The following is a 14,425-nucleotide window of genomic DNA, read 5'->3' as shown; positions in this document are numbered from 1 at the left end:
ATGCGAAATTTATTATTCTTCTTTGGAACTACAACTACGTTAGCTAGCCAGTTGCGATACTTTACCTCTCGGATCAAACCGATATCAAGCAGGCGAGTTACCTCTTCTTTGACGAATTTATTTCTGGCCTCGGCAATAGGACATTTTTTCTGTCTTACTGGAGGAATGCTTAGATCCAATATTGGATTGTGTATGGATACATCTAGCGGGATACCTTTCATATCCGCATGCGACCACGCAAAACAATCGACATTAAATTTAAGAAATTCAATAAATCCAGACCTGAGTTCGGGGTGCAGTCATGTTCCCAAGTGGACTTTCCTCTCCAAGAAATTTTCGAATAATGCGACTTGCTTAAGTTCTTCTAATGTGGACTTTGTTGTGTTCGTCTCTTCTGGTACCTAGAAATACCTTGGAACCTGATAGGATTCCGACGCCCTTTCCCTTGGTTGACTTCGCTTGGCTCAGGAATAAGCTTCGGCTCCTATAATTGCTATGCCTCATGCTCCTTCCCTTTCCTACTAGAGATTGAGATTGAATTCATCTCCCTTGTCGCCGGTTGGTCACCTCTTATTTGTTTAACTCCCTCAGGAGTTGGAAATTTTAGCAACTGATGATATATTGATGGCACAACCTTCATTTCGTGCAACCATGGTCTCCCCAGAATGATATTATAACTCATATCGCCGCCCACTACCTCGAAAAGGGTCATCTTCATCACCCCCTCGGCATTCGTGGGTAGCAAGATCTCTTCCCGAGTTGTCATGCTTGCTAGATTGAACCTGGTGAGGAGTTTTGTGGCTGGAATGATACTTCTAGTGAGCTTGTCTTTCTCCAATACTCTCCATTGGATAATATTGGCCGAACTTCTTGGATCCTCCAGAACATGTTTAATCTTAAAATCTAAAACATTTAGAGAGATTACCAAATGTGGTAGCAACAGTCCATCTGTGTCTTCCTCCGTAAAAATAATATCGTCTTCAATAACTTCCCAGGGTCTTTTGCTGTGGGTCACTGATACCTTCATCTTTTTCGCCGCCGAAAATGTAACCACATTAATCTTGTTCCCCCCAAAAATCATGTTGATCATCAGGAATGTGGGTCTTCTCCTACTTTTGAAGGCTTTGCATTATCACGATTGCGACCGTAGTTGGTTTAGCCAGGTCACTTAAAGATTCCCTGGGATGAACGTTTTTCAGCAATGTCGCCACCTCTTCGCACAGATACCGGCAGTCCCCTGTCCGGTGACCGTTTGTCCTGTGGTATTTGCACCACAAATTAGGATCCCTCTAGCTAGGATCAGATCTCATTAGCTTCAGGAACCATGCATCTTTAATGTTCCTCATAGCCGATACCAGCTTCACTACGCTGACATTGAAGTTGTATTCGGAAAGTCTGGGGTAGGAAGAATCTTGAGAACCTGACGTTTCCATATCTGCAATGACCTGTTGTTTCGGCGGCGATTAGTTCTCCTATCGGTAGCGAATCTATCTGTCGACCGGAAACCTCTACCACGTCCTTCGTCCCATTCATAGGGCAATAACCGAGTCCTCGAAGACCGTCGATTTGTATCGAAATCATATTTTTTATTCTTCTCCTCATCTCGACCCTTAACTGACATCGAGAAACCAAGTTGATCATCTTCAATCCTTATTTTTGACTCGTACCGATTATGAACATCCGCCCAAGTTGTTTCCTGGAACTCGAGCAAACTTTCTTTCAACTTTCGGGAATCGTCGAAACTTCTCGAATTCAGACCTTTGGTGAATGCTTCAGCCGACCATTCATCCAGAACGGCTAGTAGAAACATCCTTTCTTCTAGAACCTAGTTACAAACTCCCGCAGCAACTCGGACTCTCCTTGCGCAATCCTGAATATATCGGCTTTTCGGGCCCGTACTTTTCTGGCACATGGGCCTTGATGAAAGAGTCCGCGAGCATCTCAAAGGAATCTATGGAATGCTCAGGTAAAAGCGAATACCACGTAAGGGCTCCCTTCGTCAAAGTCTCCCCAAATTTCTTCAGCAAAACAAACTCAATCTCGTGAGGAGCTAAAGCGTTTTTCTTCACCGCTGTTGTATAGATGTCACGACCCAAATTAACCCTCCGTAAGGTGTCGTGATGGCACCTAGTCTTTACGACTAGGTAAGCCTAATATTACGAAAAATGTAAAGAAAACACAACATTTTAAAGAAAATCAGTATATTGTGAATAACCAAAAGTAGTACCACTCCGCATGTACAAAATAATTTCCCAAGACCCGGAATATCACGAAGTCACAAGCTACTATACTCTATGTAGCTCTATACAAAAGTCTGAAGATAATAAGGAAAATCTCTAAGCGAGGGAGTAGAAGGGGCTCTGAGGATCTGCGGACGCAAGCGGAAATACCTTGAAGTCTCCTAGAATCAGCAGCATGCACTAACCCCGAGGCTGATAGCTCGCACCTGAATCTGCACACGAAGCATGTGCAGGAAAGGGCATGAGTACACCACAATGGTACCCAGTAAGTGCCAAGCCTAATCTCAATCGAGTAGTGACGAGGTCAGGTCAAGGCCTTACCGGAGTAAATATAATAAATTAAACAGTAAAAGATATAAATAAAATTTACACTAACACAGATAAAGAAATTCTCAAAAAATTAATAGTTAAAGGAGCCCTCAGCTAAGAACAAGGTAAACACAATAGGTAATCTCTCGCGATACCGTCCCGTAGTTCCGAATGAATATGTAGTACATGAGGATCTCCCAGAATACGTCCGTAGTCCCAAAATAAATATGCAAGACAAGGGGATCTCCCGGAATACGTCCGTAGTCCAAAAGTAAATATGCAGTATAGGGGGATCTCCCGGAATACCGTTCCGAAGTCCCAAAGTAAATATGCAGCGCGAACGATAGAAATACAGCTACATCACGAAATTCTTACGATTTAGACTAAGTACCAATCACGGAAGAAGTAGGAAATTCACTAACCATGTTGCACAGAATTCACATAAATAATTAAGACACGTAGACATATTTTATTAGACTAAACATGATAGCTACACATATTGGAATAACTCAATTAAGAATGAAAATAGATTAGTGCTCATTAAAATGGTATAACTCAAAATAACAGAAAAACATGTTGTTGCTCAGTAAGAAAAATCGAGTTTTACTACACCTAGTCCGTGTACGTACTCATCACCTCACGTACACGGCACTCACATATCACAATAGTTCCAAATCTTAAGGAGATTTCCCCCACACAAAGTTAGACAAGCCACTTACCTCGAACCAAGCTCAATCAATCGGTCACAATGCCCTTCCCATGAATATCCGGCTCCGAATGGCCCAAATATAGCCAAAAGCAATTACATATCATAAATACAATCATAATAGACTCATCTAATTAATGAAATCAATACTTTAACAAAAATTCCGAAATTAACTCAAAAGTCGCCTGTGGGGCCCACGTCTCAGAATCGGGTAAAAGTCACAAAATACAAAAACCCATTCGCTCACAATTCTAACCATATAAAAATTACTCAAATCCGACCACAAATCCCCTTTCAAAACTCGAAATCTTTGTTGAAGAAGTTCTTCCAAACATTTCCCAATTTCAACCTCAAAATCCGAAATTAAATGATAAAATCAACCATAGATTAGTGGAATATAACCATAAAGGAGTTAGGAATCATTACCCATAAACGTACTCCGAAAATCTCTCCAAATTTTGCCTTCTACCGAGCTCTCAATTAAATTTTTGTGTTATGAACTCAACCCTCGTTTTTGAACCTTAAATTCTGCCCAGGTGCGTTCTTCTTCGCGAATGCGACGTCACGATCGCAAACGCGATGAAAAATCTTCCAATGGCCCAAAATTCCTCCTTCGTGAACGCGAGGGGACTCTCGCGAACGCGTACCTTCCACTGACGGACTCTTCACGAATACGGGAACCTCTTCGTGAATGCGTAGGCTTAATGCCCGAAGCTCCCTCTGCCCCATTCCTCTACGCGAACGCGAGGACCATATCATGAACGCGTAGGCTTAAGGTCCCACACCTTTGCGAACGCGGGAAAAACATCGTGAACGCGAAGAATAACTTCGCAGCCTTTCCCAGATGCTCTACGCGATCGCGAGGCACCTCTCGCGAACGCGATGAAGGATTTTTCTACAATAAAACACCAAAAATCTGCTACTTCTCTAAGTCCAAAGATGTCTCGTTGAGCATACGAAACACACCCGAGGCCCCCGGGACCTCGACCAAATATACCAACTAATCCTAAAATACCATACGAACTTAGTCGAGCTCTCAAATCACATCAAACAATGCTAAAATCACGAATCACCCTCCAATTCAAACTTAAAGACCTTAAAACTTCAAAATTCTACAACCGATGCCGAAACCTATCAAATCATGTCCGATTGACCTCAAATTTTGCGCACAAGTCATAATCAACATTACGGACCTACTCCAATTTCTGGAATCAGAAAATGACCCCGATATCAAAAATTCCACTACCGGCCTAAAACTCTAAAAACTCAACTTTCGCCATTTCAAGCCTAAATGAGCAACGGACCTCCAAAACACAATCCAGACAAGCCCTTAAACCCAAAATCACCTAACGGAGCTAACAGAACTGACATAATTCTATTCCAGAGTCGGCCTTACACAGTTCCGACTACGGTCCAAATCCTAAGGCTTGAGCTCTCATTTAGGGACTAAGTGTCCCAAAATAATCCAAAACTCAAAATCAATCATCCAGGCAAGTCACAATAGCAGAAATAGATATGGGGAAAGAAGTTAATATGGGTTCGGGGCTCTAACTCTCAAAATGACTGGCCGGGTCGTTACATCCTCCCCCTCTTAAAAAAATCATTCGTCCTCGAACGAGCATAGAGACATACCTGAAGTGGTGAAAAGATGAGCATAACGGCTGCGCATATCATGCTCGGTCTCCCAAGTCGCCTCCTCGATCGGCTATTCCCTCCAATGAACCTTCACGGAAGCAATGTTCTTTGATCTTAGCTTTATGACCTGCTGTCCAAAATGGCTATTGGCTCCTCAACCGGACTGAGCTGAAATCCAATACATGAGTCGGATCACCATGATACTTCCGAAGCATAGACACGTGGAATACCGGGTGAACTCCTGCTAGGCTGGGAGGCAAGGAAAGCTCATAAGAAACCTCCCCAACTCGTCGCAATATCTCAAAAGGACCAATGAACCTCGGGCTCATCTTGCCCTTCTTCCCGAATCTCATGACGCCCTTCATAGGCGATACCCGAAGCAAGACCCACTCACCAACCATAAATGCCAAATCACGAACCTTCCGATCCGTATAACTCTTCTTCCTGGACTGGGCTGTGCGAAGTCTCTCCTGAATCATCTTTACCTTATCCAGGGCATCCTGGACCAATTCTGTACCCAATAATTGGGCCTCGCCCGACTCAAACCATCCCACTGGGGACCAGCACCGCCTACCATACAAAGCCTCATACGGTGCCATCTGAATACTGGACTGGTAACTGTTGTTGTAAGCAAACTCTACAAGTGGCAAGTATTGGTCCCATGACCCTCCAAACTCCATCACACTTCCACAGAGCATATCCTCAAGAATCTGAATCATGCGCTCGGACCGCCCGTCCGTCTGAGGGTGAAAGGTTGTGCTTAGCTCCACCCTAGTACCAAACTCCTACTGTACGGCTCTCCAAAACCGTGGTGTGCACTGTGTACCTCTGTCTGAAATGATAGATACTGGGATACCATGAAGACGGACAATCTCTCTGATATAAGTCTCAGCCAACCTCTCAGAAGAATAAGTGGTCGACACTAGAATAAAATGAGCTGACTTGGTAAGCCGATCCACGATCACCCAAATAGCATCGAACTTTCTCAAAGTCCGTGGAAGTCCAACTACAAAGTCCATGGCGATCCGATCCCACTTCCACTCTGGGATCTCTAACCTGTGTAGTAATTCACCCGGTCTCTAGTGCTTACATTTGACCTGCTGACATTTGATACACTTGGCCACAAACCCAACTATATCCTTCTTCATCCTCCTCCACCAGTAGTGCTATCTCAAATTCTGGTACATCTTCGCGGCACCGGGATGAATAGAGTACCGCGAGCTGTGGGCCTCCTCAAGAATCAACTCCCGAAGCCCATCTATATTAGGCACACAGATCCGGCCCTGCATCCTCACCACACCGTCATCACCAATAGTCACATCTTTGGCATAACCTCGCTGAACCCTGTCCTGAAGAACTAGAAGATGAGGATCATCATACTAGAGCTCCCTGATACGATCATAAAGAGAAGACCGAGAGACCACATAAGCAAATACTCGACTCGGCTCAGAAATATCCAACCTCACAAACTGGCTGGTTAACGCCTGAACATCCAATACCAATGGCCTCTCTGCTGCTGGTAGATATGCTAAACTCCCCAAACTCTCTGCTCGGAGACTCAAAGCATCATCCACCACATTGGCCTTCCCAGGGTGGTACAAAATAGTGATATCATAATCCTTAAGTAGCTCCAACCACCTCCGCTAACGTAAGTTAAGATCTTTCTGCTTAAACGGATGCTGCAAACTCCGATGATCGGTGTGAATCTCACAAGGAACACCGTACAAATAATGCCGCCATATCTTCAAGGCATGAACAGTAGCTGTTAACTCAAGGTCGTGGACAGGATAGTTCTTTTTGTGCACCTTCAGCTATCTAGACACATAGGCAATCACCCTACCGTCCTGCATCAACACCGCGCCGAGACCAATCTGCGATGCATCACAATATACAGTATAAGACCCCGAACCTGTAGGTAATACCAATACTGGAGCTGTAGTCAAAGTGGCCTTGAGCTTCTGAAAGCTCTTCTCATATTCCTCTGTCCACCTGAACGGAGCACCCTTCTGGGTCAGCCTGGTCATAGGTGCTGCAATAGATGAGAATCCCTCTACAAAGCGATGGTAATACCCCGCCAAACCAAGAAAACTCCGAATTTTTGTAGCTGAGGACGGCCTGGGCCAACTCAGCACTGCTTTAATCTTCTTCAGATCCACCTGGATCCTCTCACTCGATACTATATGACCCAAGAATTCCACTGAGTCTAGCTAAAACTCACACTCTTAAAATTTTGCATATAACTTCCTTTCTCTCAGGGTTTGAAGTGCAATCCTCAGGTGCTGCTCATGATCCTCCCGACTCCGAGAGTATACTAGAATGTTTTCAATAAACACAATGACGAATGAGTCAAGATAAGGCCGGAACACACTGTGCATCAAGTGCATAAAAGCTGTTGGGGCATTGGTCAGTCCAAAAGACATAACAAGAAACTCATAGTGACCATATCTGGTCCTGAAAGCAGTCTTCGGGATATCCGGCTCATGAATCTTCAACTGATGATAACCTGAAAGTAAGTCAATCTTGGAAAACACTCTGGCACCCTGTAACTGATCAAATAAGTCATCAATACGAGGCAATGGATACTTGTTCTTCACTGTGAGTTTGTTCAACTAGCGGTAATCAATATACATCCGCATAGAACCATCCTTCTTCTTCACAAATAAGATAGGAGCACCCCAAGGTGACACACTGGGCCAAATGAAGCCCTTTTCAAGTAATTCATGTAACTGCTCTTTCAACTCCTTTAATTTAAGAGGAGCCATATGATATGGAGGAATAGAGATAGGCTGAGTGTCCGACAACAAATCAATGCCAAAATCAATATTTCTATCGGGCGACATGCCCAGAAGATCAGCTGGAAACACATCTGGAAAGTCCCTCACTACTGGAACTGACTCAACTGTAGGGGTATCAATACTAACATCTCTCACATAAGCTAGATACGCGTCACACCCCTTCTCAACTATTCGTTGAGCTTTAAGAAATGAAATAACTTTGCTGGGAGTATACTCGAAGGTACCTCTCCACTCTAACCGCGGTAATCCTGGCATAGCCAGCGTCACGGTTTTGGCATGATAATCAAGAATAGCATAATGGGGCGACAACCAGTCCATGCCCAAGATAACATCAAAATCTACCATGCTGAGCAATAATAAGTCGGCTCTGGTTTCAAAACCAGTAAGAGAAATCAAACACGATCGATACAAGCGGTCCAAAATAAGAGAATCTCCCACATGAGTAGACACATAAATAGGGGAACTCAAAGAATCCCTAGATACGCCCAAATATGGGGCAAAGTAAGAGGACACATAAGAATATGTAGAGCCTGGGTCAAATAATACCGACGCATCTTTATCACATACCGGAAAAATACCTGTAATGACAGAATTAGAAGCAACTCCATCTGTACGAGCATGAAGTGCATAATATCTGGCCTGGCCTCCCCCTCTAGAGCGACCTCTACCTCCTCGACCTCCACCTCAGGCTGGCTGAGCAGGTGGGGTGGTAGATGGCATTGTAATCATAGCGTGAGGACCTGGTGGAGTACGCTGTGGCTGAGAAGTCTGTGGAGGTACACCCCTCCTAATCATGGGGCAATCCCTCACCATATGGCGAGTGTCGCCACACTCAAAACAAGCTCTGGGAGGGCATGGCTGCTGTGACTGGCTCGGGCCATGTCTGCTGGTTTGGCCGCTAGAAACACCCCGTGAAGGAGGCACACTAGATACTGGCGGTGCATAATAATGCTCCTGGGGTCTAGAAGGAGCTGGAACACTACTGGCGGCTGGAAGATCTGAATGAACGGGGCGGCTCATATAACCCCTACCATGGCGAGCTGCTGGGATACGAGCTCCAGAATAATAACCAGTCTCTTGAGACTTCTTGGCCTTCCTCTCCTCTCTATCCCTGGCAAACATGCCCTCAAACCTCCTAGCAATACTCACAACCTACTGATAAGAAATATCCATCTCCAACTCCCTGGCCATACTACTCTAGATACTAGGATGGAGTCCCTCAATAAACCGTCGAACCCTCTATCTAATTGTGGCAACTAAGGCCGGTGCATGTCAGGCCAAATCACTTAAGCGAACTACATACTATGACATAATCATAGCAAATTGGTGCAGCTGCTCAAACTCCACGCGCCATGAGTCCCTGAGGCTCTGAGGGACGTACTCTCTCAAAAACATGTCCGAGAACTAAGTCCATGTAAGTGAAGCTGTCTCAGTCGGACTACTCAACTCATAAGCATGCCAACACTGATAGGCTGCTCCTCTAAGCTGGAATGTGGTAAAAGACACTCTGCTCGTCTCCGCTACGCCCATAGTACGAAGAGTACGATGACACTCCTCCAGAAAACCCTGAGCATCATCTGTAGCCAATCCACTGAAAGTAGGTGGGGTGGAACTTCTTGTACCTCTCAAGTCTGAGTTGCTCCACCTCAGAAGTTGATGCCCTAACCTCGGGCTGAGCTGGAGCTACCGACTGCATTGGTACAATCTATGGAACCTGGTCGACCTGAACCCGCTGCTCTGGAGTATCGGCGATGGGAGTCTGTGCTCCTCCCTCGACCTAAGATGTGGCAGGAGCAAGTGGAATTAATCCAGCCTGAGCTAAGTGCTGAACATGCTCAAAAACTGGGCTAGAGTCTCCTGGAGGGCTGGTGCAGAAACAGGTATCTCAGGTGTCTGCCCTCCAGCTTGATCTACTGGGGGCTCCTCTGTAGTAGCTCGTGCGGGTGCTATGGCTGCACCACATGGACGTCCTCAGCCTCTACCCTAGCCTCTCGCGGCTCTATCAGGGGGCGCAAGTGCATGTTCATTAGATCCGCTTGTACGTGTCCTCACCATCTGTGATAGAATAGAATACAGAAATTTAGAATCTCTGAAGTCAACAATTTTCTCACGACAAGGAATCAAAGTAGTGAAATTCTTCCTAACAGTTCCATAGCCTCCCGAAGATAAGTACAAACGTCTCCGTACCGATCCGCGAGACTCTACTAAATCGGTTTGTGACTCATGACACCTATGAACTTAGATCTCTGATACGAACTTGTTACGACCCAAATTAACTCTCTGTAAGGTGTCATGAGGGCACCTAGTCTTTATGACTAGGTAAGCCTAATATTACGAAAAATGTAAAGAAAACACAACATTTTAAAGAAAATCTGCATATTGTGAATAACCAAAAGTAGTACCACTCCGCATATACAAAATAATTTTCCAAGACCTGGAATATCACGAAGTCACAATCTGCTATACTCTATGTAGCTCTATACAAAAGTCTGAAGATAATAAGGAAAATCTCTAAGCAAGGGAGTAGAAGGGGGCTCCGAGGATCTGCAGACGCAAGCAAAAGTACCTTGAAGTTTCCTAGAATCAGCAGCACGCACTAACCCCGAGGCTGATAGCTCTCACCTAAATCTGCACACGAAACATGTGCAGGAAAGGGCATGAGTACACCACAATGGTACCCAGTAAGTGCCAAGCCTAATCTCCGTCAAGTAGTGATGAGGTCAGGTCAAGGCCCTACCGGAGTAAATATAATAAAATAAACAGTAAAAGATATAAATAAAATTTACAGTAACACAGATAAAGAAATTCTCAAACAATTAACAGTTAAATGAGCCCTCGTCTCAGAACAAGGTAAACACAATGGGTAATCTCCCGAGATACTATCCCGCAGTTCCGAATGAATATGCAGTACAGGAGGATCTCCCGGAATACGTCCGTAGTCCCAAAGTAAATATGCAGTGCTCGGGGATCTCCCGAAATACGTCCGTAGTCCCAAAATAAATATTCAAGACAGAGAGATCTCTCGAAATACGTCCTTAGTCCCAAAGTAAATATGCAGTACATGGGGATAACTCGGAATACCGTTCCGTAGTCCCAAAGTAAATATGCAGCGCGAACGATAGAAATACAGCTACATCACGAAATTCTTACGATTTAGACTAACTACCAGTCAGGGAAGAAGCAGGAAATTCACTAACCATGTTGCACATAATTCACATAAACAATTAAGACACGTAGACATGTTGTATTAGACTAAACATGATAGCTACACATATTGGAATAACTCAATTAAGAATGAAAATAGATTAGTGCTCATTAAAATGGTATAGCTCAAAATAACATAAAAACATATTGTTGCTCAGTAAGAAAAATCGGGTTTTACCACAACTAGCCTGTGTATGTACTCGTCACCTCACGTACACGACACTCACATATCACAATAGTTCCAAATCTTAAAGGGATTTCCCCCACACAAAGTTAGACAAGCCACTTACCTCGAACCAAGCTCAATCAATCGGTCACAATGCCTTTCCCACGAATATCCGGCTCCAAATGGCCCAAATTTAGCCAAAAGCAATTACATATCATAAATATAACCATAATAGACTCATCTAATTAATGAAATCAATACTTTAACAAAAATTCCGAAATTAACTCAAAAATCGCTTGTGGGGCCCACATTTTGGAATCGGGTAAAAGTCATAAAATACGAAGACCCACTCACTCACGAGTCTAACCATATAAAAATTACTCAAATCCGACCACAAATCCCCTTTCAAAACTCGAAATCTTTGTTAAAGAAGTTCTTCCAAACCTTTTCCAATTTCAACCCCAAAATCTGAAATTAAATAATGAAATCAACCATAGATTAGTGGAATATAACCATAAAGGAGTTAGGAATCATTACCCACAAACTTCCTCCAAAAATCTCTCCAAATTTTGCCATCTACCGAGCTCTCAATTAAATTTTTGTGTTATGAACTCAACCCTCGTTTTTGAACATTAAATTCTGCCAGGTGCGTTCTTCTTCGCAAACGCGACATCACGATCGCGAAAGCGATGAGCAATCTTCCACTGGCCCAAAATTCCTCCTTCGCGAATGCGAGGGGACTCTCGCGAATACGTACCTTCCACTGACGGACTCTTTGCGTATGCGGGAACCTCTTCGCGAATGCGTATGCTTAATGCCTGAAGCTTCCTCTGCCCCGTTCCTCTACGCGAATGCGAGGACCATATCGTGAACGCGTAGGCTTAAGGTCCCACACCTTTGCGAACATGGGAACAACTTCTCTGCCTTTCCCAGATACTCTACGCGATCGCGAGGCACCTCTTGCGAATGCGATGAAGGATTTTTTTGCAATAAAACACTAGAAATCTGCTACTTCTCTAAGTCCAAAGATGACTCGTTGAGCATCCGAAACACACCCGAGGCCCCCGGGACCTCGACCAAACATACCAGAAAATCCTAAAGTACCATACGAACTTAGTCGAGCTCTCAAATCACATCAAACAACGCTAAAATCACGAATCACCCTCCAATTCAAACTTAAAGAACTTGAAACTTCAAAATTCTACAACCGATGCCGAAACCTATCAAATCACGTTCGATTGACCTCAAATTTTGTGCACAAGTAATAATCAACATTATGGACCTACTACAACTTCCAGAATCGGAAAACGACCCCAATATCAAAAATTCCACTACCGACCCAAAATTCCAAAAACTCGACTTTCGCCATTTCAAGCCTAAATGAGCTACGGACCTCCAAAACACAATCCGAACACGCCCCTAAACCCAAAATCACCTAACGGAGCTAACGGAACCAACAAAATTCCATTCCAGAGTCGTCTTCATATAGTTCCAACTACGGTCCAAATCCTAAGGCTTAAACTCTCATTTAGAGACTGTGTCCAAAAACACTCCAAAACTCAAAACCAATCATCCCGGCAAGTCACAATAGCAGAAATAGATATGGGGAAAGCAGTTAATAAGGGTTCGGGGCTCTAACTCTCAAAACGACCGGCTGGGTCATTACAATTGGTGGTGATATGCTCTTGAGGATCTGAAGTCCCATCATACTTTGGCACGTCTGGCGTTTTAAAAAAACTTCGGGATCAGTTCTAGTTCCGCGCTTGGTTTATACGGCAAATGTGTGTACTTTTTTTAGTCCGGCTCTTTCAGCACTAGTGGTGCACCCGGAATTTGATCCATTATGGCATTTACTTCCCTCATAAATCACATGAGTTCGATTTTAAAGGGAGCACTCTCATTGTTGTGACCGTATCCATTCCCCCCAGCCCCATCAGAGCCGACCTCGCCCATCGGGGTGTTTTTGTCGACCCTCTGCGTCATTGTTTTGCGGGAGCACCGGAAGAATTGGGCCTTGCCCATTTACATTGTTAGAAGTGCCTCACAATGCCTGCTTTAGTTCCGTCATAACCTTATCCTATCGTGTGAGATGGCCTATAATGGCCTCATGTTGCTCTTGCAAGACCCTGACTACTTCCACGGCGTGCTCTTCTTCAACATCATCAGGAGTTGCCTCCCGAACATGTCACAGATATCGGCCGCCGTGGACCGGCGTGGCCTCGTTCACCTCCTTGCGGGTATCATTCATTGAATTCTCATCCCGAGGCTGATTTCCTGGGCCTCAACTTTGTGTGTGTTGTTAACTCCATTATCTGTCATATTTAATGATTTTTGGCTAAGAACAAAGAATCACACAAGTTAGTAACAGATGCAGGGATCAATTCAATTACACGACTGTCTATACCCCACAGTGGGTGCCAAACTGTTTACCCCTAAAATGATACAGTTGAATTTATACGTGATTTATAGACAAGTGAACTAATTTATCCAAAATATAATAGATGAATTAGAAAGAAATATAAGACTTAGCCTTAAAACTAAAATAGACTATAGATATCTTGATTCTGGGCGCAGAGCTATCTGGAGGCATTAAGTAAATTATTAATATTTTGATAGAATATGGTGTATGCTTGTTAGAAAATTTGTGTCCACTACAATGATAATTGGGCTCACTATTTATAGATGCACCTAGGGAACAAGGTCCTAGGATCAACCTCCTCTTTAATGACAATTATGAGGGCCATTCAAGGATATGTAAGGGTGGGCAGTGAATGCCATATTCTCTGTAACGGATCATGCACTTAATGTTGTAGAATATTATTCACTGAATGCTACCGGATGACGATATTAATTTTGTCGTTATGAGTATCATTCTCTCCGATGACAAGCGAGATCATTGCCTTCAGGTTTAGCTATCTTCTGACTTCGGTTCCACGTGTCGCTTTCTCATGCGATCATTAAATATGAACATATTTTACCCTATATAGATAGTCCCCATGCTTTCCGGTGGCATAACTTTGTGTCACCGAAAAGTTGGTATAAATACCTTTTTTGGCGGGTAATTCTTTGACCCCCTCGGAAAAGTTTCTCACGGTTGATTAAACGCCCGTCTCTCCGCATTTAATGCCCCGAACATGTGTCATCCCACGATTTAGCCTCACGTTTTCCGATTTTTGAGGTAATTATGACCACGATTTTAGCTGCCTATACCTTTACTCATACGCATCAGACCTCTTCATTTACAATTCATAATTCTTTACACTTTCTCAAACTCTTTTTACTCAACTCGTACTTTGTCTTCAACCTTTCTTTAATCTTCTTCTTGAGAGAAAACGTTCCCCCTTTTCTGATTAAAAATGGTCACTTTTTC

The 14,425-nt window shown here is 43.8% G+C and overlaps 1 protein-coding gene across 1 annotated transcript; it reads right to left on the bottom strand.

Annotated features, from left to right (window-relative positions):
- Window positions 1-493: 493 nt before the first annotated feature.
- Window positions 494-1,081, bottom strand: LOC104120600 (uncharacterized). The gene has a single exon (XM_009632397.1). It carries the CDS (start codon window positions 1,079-1,081, stop codon window positions 494-496), a length of 588 nt encoding a protein of 195 aa, XP_009630692.1.
- Between the last annotated feature and the right edge of the window lie 13,344 nt (window positions 1,082-14,425).

The sequence above is a fragment of the Nicotiana tomentosiformis genome, chromosome 9, assembly GCF_000390325.3.
Source record: "Nicotiana tomentosiformis chromosome 9, ASM39032v3, whole genome shotgun sequence".
Taxonomy (NCBI): Eukaryota; Viridiplantae; Streptophyta; class Magnoliopsida; order Solanales; family Solanaceae; genus Nicotiana; species Nicotiana tomentosiformis.
Note: the sequence above shows the minus strand (reverse complement) of the source record. Positions and strands in the feature narration are given on the sequence as shown.

Bases quoted from the DNA above. Each gene is read 5' to 3' on its own strand.
- LOC104120600 (XM_009632397.1), bottom strand. From the start codon at position 1,081: ATGATTTTTGGGGGGAACAAGATTAATGTGGTTACATTTTCGGCGGCG.